This window comes from Gymnoscopelus microlampas (genome assembly GCF_963454915.1).
Source record: "Gymnoscopelus microlampas genome assembly, chromosome: 16".
Classification (NCBI taxonomy): domain Eukaryota; kingdom Metazoa; phylum Chordata; class Actinopteri; order Myctophiformes; family Myctophidae; genus Gymnoscopelus; species Gymnoscopelus microlampas.
The window spans coordinates 29002762-29017062 of record NC_139953.1 but is presented as its reverse complement, the minus strand read 5'-3'; the positions used below and the strand labels follow the sequence as shown (position 1 = coordinate 29017062).

At 40.8% G+C, this 14301-nt stretch overlaps 1 protein-coding gene across 1 annotated transcript; it reads right to left on the bottom strand.

The window, feature by feature from the left end:
- Positions 1–8821: 8821 nt before the first annotated feature.
- Positions 8822–13177, bottom strand: ccdc25 (coiled-coil domain containing 25). Its single transcript, XM_084083048.1, has 9 exons — positions 12976–13177; positions 12656–12703; positions 12379–12418; positions 12115–12166; positions 11832–11907; positions 11240–11343; positions 10650–10852; positions 9683–9728; positions 8822–9599 (listed from the first exon to the last, which is right to left on the bottom strand). Exons 1-9 carry the CDS (start codon positions 12998–13000, stop codon positions 9570–9572), a joined length of 624 nt encoding a protein of 207 aa, XP_083939174.1. The 5' UTR covers positions 13001–13177; the 3' UTR covers positions 8822–9569.
- Positions 13178–14301: the final 1124 nt, after the last annotated feature.

The window sequence follows — 14301 nt, the reverse complement described above, 5'->3', positions numbered from 1 at the left end:
TAGGCAAAATCACAGTGTGCAAAGCTCTGCTTATAGACAAGAAAACACACAGCAAAAGTACATGTGTTTGATAAAGACGTTGGAATGTTAACCTTTTGAACCCATCGTGGGTGGCTGGTTTGCATGCACTATCAAGCATGCCTGCGAAACACACACACAAACACACACACACACACACACGCGCACGCACACGGCTCCATGAGGAGTTGCAACGCTTGCACTATCTATCTTCTCATCACCAAGGCAGAAAATAGTCTGTCAGACCTCATGTGTTGACCATATTGACACACACACACGCATGCACACACGCATGCACGCACGCACGTACGTGCACACACACACACACACACACACACACACACACACACACACACACACACACACACACACACACACACACACACGCACAGTATACGTACAAGTAGAGGCAACACACCATATACCCATACATGCATACATACTGTACATGCATACTACACAATCACACGCACTCACACAATCTCTCTGTCTGTGTGTGTGTCTCTCTCTCTCTCTCTCTCCCCCCAAACTGTGTTTAACAGCCTTGTTTGCTTTTGTTGGAGAATCCGGCCAGCTAGCTGGGGATGACATAGTGGACCACAGTGTGTGCATGTGTGTCTCCATATGTTTCTATATGTTTAATGTATATGTGTGAGCATTCTTCTTGCGTAAGTATGTGTGGCATCATAATGATTAGAGTGGGGGTGGTCTAGTATCCTTACCATCCATTACAGCTATCACAATGCATGCACACATACACGTGTGTGTGTGTGTGTGTGTGTGTGTGTGTGTGTGTGTGTGTGTGTGTGTGTGTGTGTGTGTGTGTGTGTGTGTGTGTGTGTGTGTGTGTGTGTGTGTGTGTGTGTGTGTGTGTGTGTGTGTGTGTGTGTGGTCCTCTCCTAGCACTGTCAACCACCAGCAGATGTCAGGGTGACCAGCACAGGGGTGGTAGATGTTATTTCCATCTTGAGTGTGTGTGTGTGTGTGTGTGTGTGTGTGTGTGTACGACCACCACAAGGGTGGTCAAGGTTATTGTGACTGGAAGCATATAAAGTGAAATAATAGTGGTGTTAGACCACCTCTCCCTGTTTTCCCTGCTCTCCTTTTCCCTCCCTTCTCTCTTTCTTTTCCTATTTTTGTGTCTCAACACTTACTGTACTCATTTTTGGGTATTTTTATGCTTTATTACAGAGAGGTCAGTGTAGAGAGACTGGAAGGAGAGGAGAAACATGCAAGACAAAACGGGGGTCAGACTCAAACCCAGGTCTTCGTGCCCACCAGGAGCACATGGCACCAACCGGCTGAGCCACCGAGTACACGCAAGCACACACGCACAAACTTAGTTACTGTAGACTGAGTATTTGGCAAACTGTGTGATACTTCAGTATTTTCAAATTGCTTTGTCTTTGAATGAAAAGCCTAAATTACGCTTAACATGCCTCAACAACGGAGGAGAACGGGGTGAAACATTTCCGATTATCGCTCAGAGAGTGGCGTATAAAAGTACTCACGATTTGGAAGAAAATGTAGGTCATAGGTTACACCAGCAGAAACTGCAGTGAAAGTAGCACTCAAAATGTTTTTAAAGTTATTGCTTAAATCTTTTTCTCACTCCCACAGAGAAGATGAGCGTACAGCGCATGCAAATAAACGCAAACGTGGCCATGCTCATATGTGCACTCTGCACGTACATATGCATGCAGAATTGCAGACAGATGGACAAAACACACAAAGAAAAGTTGTAAGAGCGGGCATAAAGCCTGAGTTATACTTAGTTGTGTGCAGGTGTCACGCACCGAAAACATCCGATCTTCAAGCTGACATATCGCTTTTCAACAAAACTACAGTAAGTTAAACACAGGCATCAGATGTGGCACCAAGACTGAAAGAGGCCAAGAGTCAGATGAGGACTGGGGCAGGGGAAGACAGGTCATTATTTCCAACATGGGTCGTCTGTGTGTTCCTGGCCAGCTCCAGGAACTAGCCAGGTTCACGCCCTGCGCCACAGAATGAGAGCTTTCTTCCCCCATGGTCTAGGTCCAGTGACGGTTGTCTCCAGTTCTTTTGGCTCTCAGGCCTCATGGCTTTCCACTGGCTTCCATTTCACAGAACCATGTTGATGTTGTGGCTCCCTGGGAGTATGTTTTATGCCTCTGACAGCATTATGTTTTCGGGTCATCCATCCGCCTGTACCCCTGTATGTCCGTCCCATCCTCACGATATCTGTCAGGTAGTGTAGTGTCATTTTATTGTTTCCTGTTTTCTGTGTTGTACTGTGTTGCCAATCGTGTGTTAATTATCGTTCACCTGTGCCTAATTGTTTCCCTGTATATCTGTTGATCTGTTGTTTTCTGTGAATGGTTGTCAGTTTGTTTGTTCAGTGTACTGTAGGTGTGAGTACTAGTGAAGCAGATTAATGAAATAATCGTTCACTGTGATGCAAACATGAAATTTGGCACAGAAAACAGATTGAGATGGTCAAAGGGCCGTGTGTTGCCCATGTGTGCCCTAGTATCACCTCCAACCCATCATGTTCCTCAACATGATGGCTACACCATGCTTGCCACCAATGTTCCACTCTTTCATGAGATCAATCAAATGCCAATGATCCTGGACCCAGCCAGGCTGGATGAAGGTGGTTGTATAGAAGCTAATTTGATCTTTGATCTACTTTTATGTAGGATTTTTGAGAGGCCAGCGCCTTTTTCCGTAAGAGTGGCCCAAACAGAGTATTTGTGCCAAATGTCATCCTTGTATCACAACCTGAAAGATTATATATCACTATCTGCTCCGTCGGCTATCTTTAAAAAATGGTCGCCATCTTGGATTTTTTAGTGGCCAGCATCTTTTTCCATAAGAGTGGCTCTTACAGAGTATTTGTGCCAAATGTCATGCTTGCATGATGCATCACAAAGTGAACGATTCTTTTGTCATTAATCTGCTGTACTATACTGTGTGTTTAGGGTTTGATACTTCTGTGAAACGTGTTTTAGTTCCGGTTTATGTTATGCCTGCCCTAAACCTTTTTGAATTGATCCTTGCCTGCCTGTTGGTCCTGTAATTGGGTCCTACTCTGCACTCATACCTTGACATCTCAGGAACGCCTTGAGGGATTTTTTATTGTGCTGATCAGAACAATGGTCACAGAGTTAGGCCATTTGAAGTGTTAAACACTGCTGGTGTGAATATTTCAATGGCAGACCCCCGAACAGTGTTTTTGCCAAGTTTCGTGTGGATTGGAGCAACGGTGTACCTGTGGCCCACGGAGGCCATTTACGTGGCCTTTCGGGGCCACATTGTCATGGCAGTCCCCTGAACAATGTTTGTGCCAAGTTTGGTGCAGATCAGAGCAACAGTGCACATCACAAGTCCGGATGTCACGTTTAAAGTCTGCGGCGTCTGTTGGAGTCTATCTGTTGGAGTCTATCTGTTGGAGTCTATCTCCTGACCCGTACTGCATGTATAAATGTAAATGTGGAGAACAGGCTACTTATGTATTCACCATGTACCGTACATGGTAAATAATTCTGCTCCTGATGGTTTGTCATAAGCTATAATGGTATCTCTTCATGAAAAATGTCCCAGACATCTTCTTGGTTCTGGTCCAGCTCACACTCTCTTAGACGACAGTATGAGCTGATGCCCCCTAGAGGTCACTTGAGCTCGTTTCAACCCCAATTCAAGAACCAGGTGTTAATTTACTGTAGTATCATTGGAATGTTACATCTTCATCTGTTTAAACTGTCTGCTATTTGCATGGCATTGCTGTTGGTGGAAACCTTGTACGCAAGTCAAAAACAGGTATTTCAATGGATCCAATGGACTTATTTAGTCACAAGCTCTTAGATAGTCTGTGGGTATAATAAATATTGAACCTGTGTGTGTGTGTGTGTGTGTGTGTGTGTGTGTGTGTGTGTGTGTGTGTGTGTGTGTGTGTGTGTGTGTGTGTGTGTGTGTGTGTGTGTGTGTGTGTGTGTGTGTGTGTGTGTGTGTGACGAAGTTGGCATTTATTTACGAAAAAAACATAAAAAGTTGAAATATGGACATACAAGGTTTCTCCCAGAGAGTGACAAAATGTTTTGTTTTGCACAGTCTGGGGATTTTGTATAGGTTACTTCATCTTGTGTTCATATTGCAGACTCCCTCTGCTCTTATCATCAGTCTCTTTTTTTGGATGCTTTTATCACTGGGCATTTTTCATGGCTTTTTCTTTATTCCTATCTTCTGCTAACCAATGTCCCATCTTGTATAATTCATTTTTTGAATTGAAGTTGACTCAATTCAAACAATTATGTAGTACGCTTGATATTTTTTGCCTGGGGTCTAGATAGTTAATTATCCTCATTATGATACCAAACAGCCATCTTTAATTTCATCCCTGCGGGCTAGGCCTGGTTTAAAACTGTTAGCAAATACTTTTCATAAGTTTGTTTTAGTCTACTTTAAATTTGCCAAGTATGTGCCAGAAGGTTTAGGTTGTTGCATGAATTAATTTTGAAGTCAATTAAATAAGCTGTAACTGACAATTCATCTGACTTTCTTTTATTAGTCATGATGTGGTCAAACCGACCCAGCTCATACTCTGAGTCTATGGTAATGAAAAGAAACTCTATGAATTATCTTTTTAATACAGTTTGACCTGGGTGTGTTCATTACAGCGATATAGTCAGCACTCCAGTGGCCTCGATTTTCTGCTATAATGCCTCAGAATAATAAAAACACTGCAAATTAGGAAGGGGCTGGCACACAATGGGCTTCAACAACATATAATCATGCCCACCCACGCACGCACGCACGCACGCACGCACGCACGCACGCACGCACGCACGCACGCACGCACGCACGCACGCACGCACACACACACGCACGCACACACACACACACACACACACACACACACACACACACACACACACACACACACACACACACACACACACACACACACACACACACACACACACACACACACACACACACACACACACACAGATATTATGGGAATCGTGGGCGCTTGGCAGGACATCTCGCTCATTTCGCCTCATAAATGTGACATTAAGTGTCAATGACAGAGCCAGAGAGGCTGAGAACTGGAGAAGTCTGTCCTGATTTGTCCTGCCCACACTGCCTCTGACTGTCCCCTAGCCTGGCTCCAGACCCTGAATAGCCTGGAGTGAAACAAAATGAAAATTCAGTGTGTTAGGCTAACTGTCCCCCACTGTCACAGCCAACACTAGTGTCCTTCGGCAATATATCAAAACTTTTCACACATATTAAAATGTGTCACAAATAGTGCAAATAGCAGATCTAATCATCTAATAGCTATTTTAGCTCTTCGTTCATTGTGTGGTGAAGTCTATAGGGTTTAAGTGGATAACCATCTGCAGTTTACATGCCCCTTCCCCCACCCCCTGTCCCCGCTTTCTCTAATTCGCTAATTCGATTCAGAAGGTCCTTAACCACTTAAACCTTATAGCCTATACTTCGTTAACCGGGGTCCCCCAGGAGTCTTCCTTGGTCCCCTCCTTTCCTTCTAAAACACACATTTGCTGAAAATAGCAGATCTACAAGCTCAAAACATGGCAATTTGTGAACTTGTAGATCTGTTATTTTCCCCAAACGTTCACCTATAATGACATTCCTATAATAGGGACCCTATATAGGTTCATGTGGTTAACTGCATGGCAATCATATTCAGATTTTCTGAACCAACACTAAATAATGTACTTTCATTGCAGAATAAATCTAAGGTATTTGGATCATTTTTTACACTTAGTACTGATCATCCCTTTTTAGTTGTGACAACACATTTCTGTGTCTTTCACGCACGCACGCACGCACGCACGCACGCTCGCTCGCTCGCACGCACGCACACACAGGCACACACAGGCACACACAGGCACACAGGCACACAGGCACACACAGGCACACACAGGCACACACAGGCACACAGGCACACACCATACCATTTGAAATTCTGGGCTCATTAGCATATACACTGGACTACACCTAACTATTATATGTATAAGCCATGGCGTCCTAGGGAAACAGCACAACAGAGTCATTGGAAAATTCCTAACTTTTCACCCCTGCACACACCCAGCTATATAAAAAAATGTTATTTCCTTTCAAACAAGTCTCCAGACAGTACCCAATTAGCTGCTGGATTCCACAGTTCATCAGTCATAAACAAAGAAATGTCAAAAAGCTTTTCCAGACATCAGTCTTTCATCTTTAATCCCACAAGTGCCAACTTTTGCACTTTATGACGCAGCTTACAGCATATGACACTGAAGGCCTATCACACACGCAAACCAACTCAACTCTCAGGGTGTCCAGATGTAAATGAAATGCTTACTTTTCATTAAAGTCATGATAAATGCCATTGCGGCAAGCCACTCTGCTCTTTGTTTTTAGTTGCATCCACAAACAAGACAAAACTCAGTTATGGCTGTAACTTGTACGGGCAATGTGTTTTGCACAGGGGCAAATTGTTAGAGGTACAGTATGTGAAATGCTGGATATGAAGTGTTAATCTGCAATTTTCTGTAGTGGTCCCAGTTTAACAACAAAGTGTACTTAAGTAGCATCTCACATGACATGGTTAAGCTGTTAATTAAAAAAGGTTATGAATGTAGTTGCAAGAGCAATACTTGCCCATAAAAGCTCCAGCTGTCTAAATAGGTTTGATTGATCTAATATTTTCTTATACAGGTTACTGTAAAGTGTTGCCAAAGAGAGGTTCACTGAACTCATCTTGATTCAAAGAAACAACCAAAAATAATTTGGAATGACTGTCAGAAATAAAAAAAGATGTACCAAGAAATATATTTCTTACAGAGTATACATAGCCTACCTTTATATAGTTGGATATAATTAATTGTACCATGTGTTCTTTCTCTGTATGAAGTTCTTTCCGTACGTTTTTTTTTTTACATATACTGTAGTTCTGTCTGTAGTAGGTTTCTGTACTAGTAGTAAGTCTCTGTAACACACACTATGATGGCTTTACTACTTCTTTTCTCTGTGATTGGCTAGTCCATTGCTATAGGCCAACCAGCCAACTCACTTGTTCACTCAGCCAGCCATTTACTGACATAATCAGAATGATATAAAGGCTGCTAGATCCTGCAGTTCCACTCTAAAATGTAGCTATCTGCTGGCAAAGCCCTCTCATGATGTATGGTTCTACTGTCTATCCTACAGTAAGCAAGACTTGTTTGTCCTCGGAAAGCCTGGTAAATACTGCCCTGTCATAGCTATTATGCTCAGTTTAATGAAAGCATGCATACGCCACCTTGTGTCTAAAGAATAAACTCTTTTTTTTCTTAAGATAAGCTATAATATAAACCAAATAGATTATTGACATAAGACATAAAACATAAGACGTCAGTATTTCAGGGAATAAGCCTATTACAGTATTATATATAGCCTATGAAGTTTAACAAACTGTTAACGTTTTTTAATGACTCTTCACATAATTTTGAGCAGAAAGGTTCAAATGTGTCGTGGGAGATCTATGGATCAATTGATTCTTCCAGAATTGTAAACGATTTCTGCACAATATTGTGTGTTTACCCCTCACTTGAATGAGGCCAAGTGTCAGCAAACGTGCTGTTCCGGGAAGTGCTGACTGTGGGCCCTTTCAGGCGCTGAGTCATAGGCCAGACAACCTCGCTCAAGAGGACAGATCCATAATGAGTGGAAACCTGGCTGCAGACACAGACACAGCCAAGTCCAGAGCTAATACAACACAGGGATTAGCCCACTGACGGGAATCTCTACTTCACAACATTCATTAACCCCTACATCATAATCCCCTTTGACAGGGCAAACATTATACATTACTATTACAATTTAGGCATTTAACAGTGGTTCCCAAACAATGGGACAACACTGACTCATTTTTGGGCCACAACCATTTCTATGGGCTGTGAACCTGCCTATATGAGACTGGATGCATGCCACTGTTTATTTTTTTTAATATAGGCCTATATAAACTTTTCGTGAAAACATGATACTGTATATCCAGTATCTTTCAATAACAACATGACTCATCCTGCATTACTTTCTTATATAATACAAAATATATTACAAATTAACATGTGTTCACTTGTCTTGCTTCAGTCATTCCACAAGCAACATGGCTGTTAAGCAGTTAAGGTATATTATTGTCATATTACATACTTGCATACATATCATGGGTGACTCGGCCCTATGACATGGGTTCAAATGCAGTTTGCGCCTCATTTCTATCTTGAAGGTCTTCTAATGAAACAAAATAAACGACAAACAAGCTTTATAAAAAGTAATTGCCACATGAGGGATGGGGAGATGGTTTTAATTAATGATTGTTGCAATCATAACAATGGTCCAAGACCTAAACATTTCCCTTAATCTAAAGACATCACAACTGAGTTTCAATTCTTTCAGCATGTTAACAATATCCAACGTGTTAAACCAAATGGAACCCAAAAGCTAGATGTAATACTGTAAAGGGCCGTTCACAACAATCACTATAACTATAAAGTTATAGTTTTAAATCGTTCTAACTCAAGTGGATGGCAGAGTCCACACCACAACTATAATGAAGACAATGGTGAACGATATAGTTATCATTATAGCTATAGTGCTTGTTTTGAATGGCCCTTTCGAGAGAAAGATGCAGTTATTAAAATTATTGGCATCCCTTGCAATTGAACATGTAATTCAACATTTTCCCATAGAATAAGACTGAAATGAAGGGCCCCTGATTCCCACACAACACAAAAATAGGCCATTTCAAACTGAGAATGTCATTGGAATACATCAAGAATTGCATCAAGGAACTCATTTTGAAACAAAAGGACTTGACAGGTGTCAATACTTCTTAACACGATGAAAAGAAAACTAATGAATTGCATACATTGAATTGTATTTAATGGAATCAATGGCATGCAATGGTCATGTACAAATAAAATACAAGGAAGGTGACTCTCTGGGAAGTGACATCTTTAGTTTCCTAATATCCGTGTGACTGGTACGTACAGTGAAATCCCAATTAACCCATTAAAACCGGGAAGGCATCTGTGTCATCTTATTTTTTAGCGTTGGCTATTCAAAAATAGCAGATATACAAACTCACAGCTTGTACATCTGCTATTTTAGAAAAATCTTGAAAGTGTGAGAACTATACTGATTTAGAAGGCCCTTTGTAGAATCGGCCTGAGGTCTTAATGGGTTAAAAAAACAGGCCAAACTGAAGTCAAACTGCAGCGATGCTTTAACAATGTCGTCCTGTGCTGTGCTACTTCTTACAATGTCATCCTTTGTTGACAAGTTCCAACCAATGGACTCACTTTGGAAACAGTTTGAACCAATCAGCAAACAGAATTGTCCAGGTGCTGTCCCTCAGTAGCTCACTTGCAGCTCCAAGCGTCAAAAAGCAAAGTGTTCCATTTGTCATTGTCCAGTGTCAACATACTGGTAGGCAAGCAGTGTGGGAAAAAACGACCCAACAACATATTTGTTTCTTGGAAGAAGATTCTCTGCTGGCTGCCCTGTTCCTGCTCTCACATGAAGTCATCAGAGTCATTGCCATCCTGGAAAAGACAGTTATGTTCATGTTATGTTAAAAATTTCAAAATGAAGCGGGTTAATTTTCAACCGTGAAGACGATACGTACCTCATTAGTTTGCATTTTATCACTTGTCATGAGAGAAGAATAGCTCCTGAAAAACAAACCAAAGAAGAGTCAATATGTAGCCTAATGTATATAGACCTAGGGCTCACTTGTTCAAAAACAACCATAATATAACTTTTTTACTGGTTCTAGCACAAAATAACCTAGAAATATCTACAGAAAAAGTTTAAAATTTAAGTTAGAGTAGTACTCTTAGCCACATATTTTTCTCCCAATTTAGTCGTTATGCCAGTTAATTCCTCCCACTGTTTGCCACTGGTGTTTTCTTTATTGGCTCCCCTGCCAGTGAGGAGCCCCCACCGGGAGGATTCAACATTTTCCGCTGCCAGCCTGTGCAGCTACTGCTTTGATTATTTATTTAAAAATCTATTCACCAATAAAAGACTATACTAGTGGTCTGACATGTTTAGCCCATTGAAAATGACTCACTGTATACATATTTTCCATAGCATATAGTTTGTTAGATTTTCAAGGAAACCATTAGATTCCACCTTGCAAAGAATTTAAATGTGAGGCAGTAGATATCAGAAAGCTCTCAGACGTATTTATATTTTATCTAGGTATGTTCATACTGTATATAAAAATACGTATTGCCTCATATCGCACCGCATCTTATTGCATCGGGACGGGGCTGTAACAAATCATATTGATCTGTTGGTTGCTTAAAATGTGTCTTATTGTATTGGATCAATGATCACATCAAAATGCATATCTATTCGGTTTCACAGGGTGAGACACTCCCAGAGCAGATCAATTTGAAAAGTGTAACTGAAAATAGTCCCTGGAGCAAAGATTGACGTAACAAAATTGTAACTAAAAATGCCAACACCATATACATATGCCTACATAGACAAACGGTCTATGTAGATAATAACATGTATTGACACCAGTATAGTCCTTTAAAAGTGAAAATGTCTTTAGGGCAAACATCTTTTAATTGTCAACCTACTTGAGTTCCTCCATCTCTTTTCTCTTCTTCAACTCTTCCTTCTCATTCTTTTTATGTTCCTGGAGCTGGGCCTTCTTCTCGTTCCTCTCCTCTCTATCTCTGGATTCTTTCTCGGCAGCCAGGTCGGGGTATCTCTCATCTTTCGTTTTCTCCAGTCGGTTCACTATCTCATTGACCTTCTTCTCCACGGCCACAATCTTCACCTGCAGGGCGAAGCACAGATCAGCTGCACTGCTCTTTATTATTATTATTTAGCATCTCTGCTCTATTAAAAGAGACAAGAAAAAGGGGTAAAGAATATATATGTTTATATATTTTAAGACCTTTGACTCGATCTAAATGTCTCAATAGAAGAGCAGGGAGACAAAATACAACCACCCTAATTGTATAAGTTATATTGTATTGACATACTCTACTCCATACAGATTGGACAAAATTACATTTTATTCATAAAGTTACGTGCCACTTTAAACCTTTCAATTGCTACACAAATGCTACACAAATAACTTTACTCTGTAGTCCATACAGCTCCTTTTATTTCATAAACCACATTAGCCTCCAACAGAGAACATAGAGGCTGGTTCAATTACCTCTTTTTGTCGATAGAAACCGATCTGTCCGACGTCCATGTCTCCAGTCTTTTTCAGATTGGCCCACGGCGTGTAGACCACGTTGATGTTGTTCATCTTGCAGCCTGTCAACAAACCACAGTCAGCCTTGCTACAGGGACAATACGGATTCATTACAACGACATAGCTCAAGCAACCTTTGAAAACAAGAACTTAAGATAAGACTGCATTTCATAGAAGGAAAGTTGGGTAATTGCAGCAGCCAACATTTGGATATAGCACAGAAGATTAGCACACAACTCTCAACAAAACTTAAAACAAAATAGACAACAAATCAGGTCCATCGTTATTTCATATTCAGGATGAGAACAAAAAGAACAAAAAGAATCATTGGTTACCACAGATCTCGGTTTAGCCTCTACAGCAGTACGTACTTACAAGTACATACATGGACAAGTTATGTATTTTCAGTTCCATAATCATTATGGAACTGAAAATGAACAGGTTAAGCAAACCCAGCAGGTGGTGAGCAACGTGCAAACAAAGCACTGGAATTGGCCAGGCAGGCACTGATGCGACACTATTGATGATGATGCTGTCAAAAGAGGTTTACCTTGTATGCTGTTGTTTTTCACCAACTGCGCACAGTCAATCAGCACCTCTTTGGGAATATCATCTATCGTCAGACCCTGAAAAAGAGGAGAAAACACAGATTCATGGCTGCAAGCAGGAGTAACGTAGCCTGGTAAACCCCCCCCCCAAATCCGGAGAGAGGGGTTTACCAGGCTAGGAGTAACGTGTCATAATCACATTATATTGAGTATGATCAAGTTTCATCCTCAACATTGGGATTAAAATGTTTGTTTAATTCCATGATTATGGCGGCTTGTTGTCACCTTTGGCATTCTCAGGTAAACGTGAGCGGAGGACAGCTTATCCACATGAAACCTGGGGGGAAGAAATGACAGACTGTTTGTAGTTTACCAAACTATTCTTGCTGATTTTCATAAAAAGGAAATCACATGTTTCTACTCCTCTTAATGGAGGCATTGGACACTACCTTGTGACACTAATCCTTTGAAGAACATAGTTATGTAACACTTGAAAAATATAGAAATATATACCTAAAAATATATTTTATAATACAATAAATCACTTACCAGATGTCCTCAGGCCACCCATACTTGATTAGATCCTCATCTGTTGGAAAACACATTAGACAAAATTTCACATTTGCAAAGCTCAGTGTGTGTGTGTGTGAGAGAGAGAGAGAGAGAGAGAGAGAGAGAGAGAGAGAGAGAGAGAGAGAGAGAGAGAGAGAGAGAGAGAGAGAGAGAGAGAGAGACACAGACAGACAGACAGACAGACAGACAGACAGACAGACAGAGTGTTAACACAAGTTATAACAATGATATTGTTGGGTAGTAGTTTACTTACTCTCATATTTGTCCTTCCCCATATATATTGTGTGGGGAGGCTCCACCACTACAAAACAAGGAACACAATTACAGACTGACAACCTTATCAATGAGCTGATCTCTGCCACCAACAAGAAGTTTAAATACACAGTTAAAACCTTAAGACTTTAAGTGTGGTTAATATAACTTTGAGTACACAATATTGACCCAAATGGACCCCACACACACTAAAGTGTCAAATGAAACCAAAGAGCCTGTGAGGGTCGTTTGGTTTCATTTCAAGAGAAATGAACACTGATGGTTTTACTAGTGTGTACTAACCTAGCTTACTATACTTACCAGCACTTGTGAAATAAAACACCATCTTTGAGTGAATAGAAGTTCAATTCTAAATGGCCGGTGTCAGATGTATGAACTAGTAACGCTCTGGCTGTGGTTCATTAAGGAATATTAAGTGTATTATAATAATAATAACAAGAACAACAATACTACAAATATAACTGCAATAACTGTATGCTATTGCTGTCCCTATTCGCATGTACACGTGACCCCGGAAGTTGTTGTTGTTCTTCTTCTTCGTTGGGGTTGGTGGCAGGGTTGCCATGTCCGCTTATTACAAGCGACTTTGGACTTATTTTACGGTAACGTTGCTTGTAACGCGCGGGTTGCGCAACATTTTCATGTCAAGGACCCCAAAACTATTTTCTTGTTGTCTTATTTTGAAAATAGCAGACCTACAAGCTCACAATGCGTCACATTGCGACGCGTCTTGAGCTTGTAGGTCTGCTATTTTAACATAGCCGTAGACTAGTCGCTTCCTTTGAGTCTTGTTTTCAAATTCCTTGGTTTTTATAGACCTGGTTGCTTATTTCTCTCGTACAATCTGGCAACGCTGGCATTTGTTAGAAGTGTACACTACCGCTACCAGCTGGACTAGACCAGAGTGTGAAGTGTGAGACAGGAAAGATTATTGTGCAAATATTTAATTGATTCATAAATGAATAAAAACATCAAACAAAAAAATAACACAAAACATAAGTCAGTTCGCTTTTTTTTTAAAGGGGGTGGGAGGGGAGTAATGTGATTAGTTTTATGGCGGGATGCTTATGCTGAATAATCTACACAATCTACTACGGTGTCCCTTGCCAAAGAAAAAGCAGAGCTACAAGCTCACAACTCGTCACTTCGAGGCTGTGAGCTTGTAGATCTGAAGTGACCCAGGAAGTTGTTGATGCTTAGTTCCGCGCATGTCAAAACTGTTTTATATCCATCCCATAGCCTGGAGGAATCTAGTCTACACAGGCTGCCAAGTATGGACCACTGTTGCCAAGTCTGCTTATTATAAGCGACTTTGGGCTTGTTTTTATCCAAAATCGCTTGTATTGGTAGTTGCGGGTTGCGTTTTTGTTGGGCTTGTTTCTAAAGTGTAGTTGCTTATTTGCGCTTCTTTCCTAAATGTTGTTTGTATCAGTGGTTCTCAAACTTTTTCATATCAAGGACCCCCAAAGTAATATGTAAAATATTTTGTGCCAAGGTTTGAAGTGGCACTATGTAACTTTATGAATAAAATGTATTTTTTTCAAATCTGTATGGGGTAGAGAATGCCACATTAACACATTTGTGAATGGTTAAACTTTAGCCTGATTATCTGACTGAAGCTGGGCG

Excerpts from the sequence above, each read along its gene's own strand:
- ccdc25 (XM_084083048.1), bottom strand. The coding sequence starts at position 13,000 with ATGGTGTTTTATTTCACAAGTGCTG. Across the intron at positions 12,704-12,975 it reads GTTTTATTTCACAAGTGCTG|TGGTGGAGCCTCCCCACACA; the intron begins GTAAGTATAGTA and ends CTTGTTTTGTAG. Across the intron at positions 9,600-9,682 it reads ATAAAATGCAAACTAATGAG|GATGGCAATGACTCTGATGA; the intron begins GTACGTATCGTC and ends TGTCTTTTCCAG.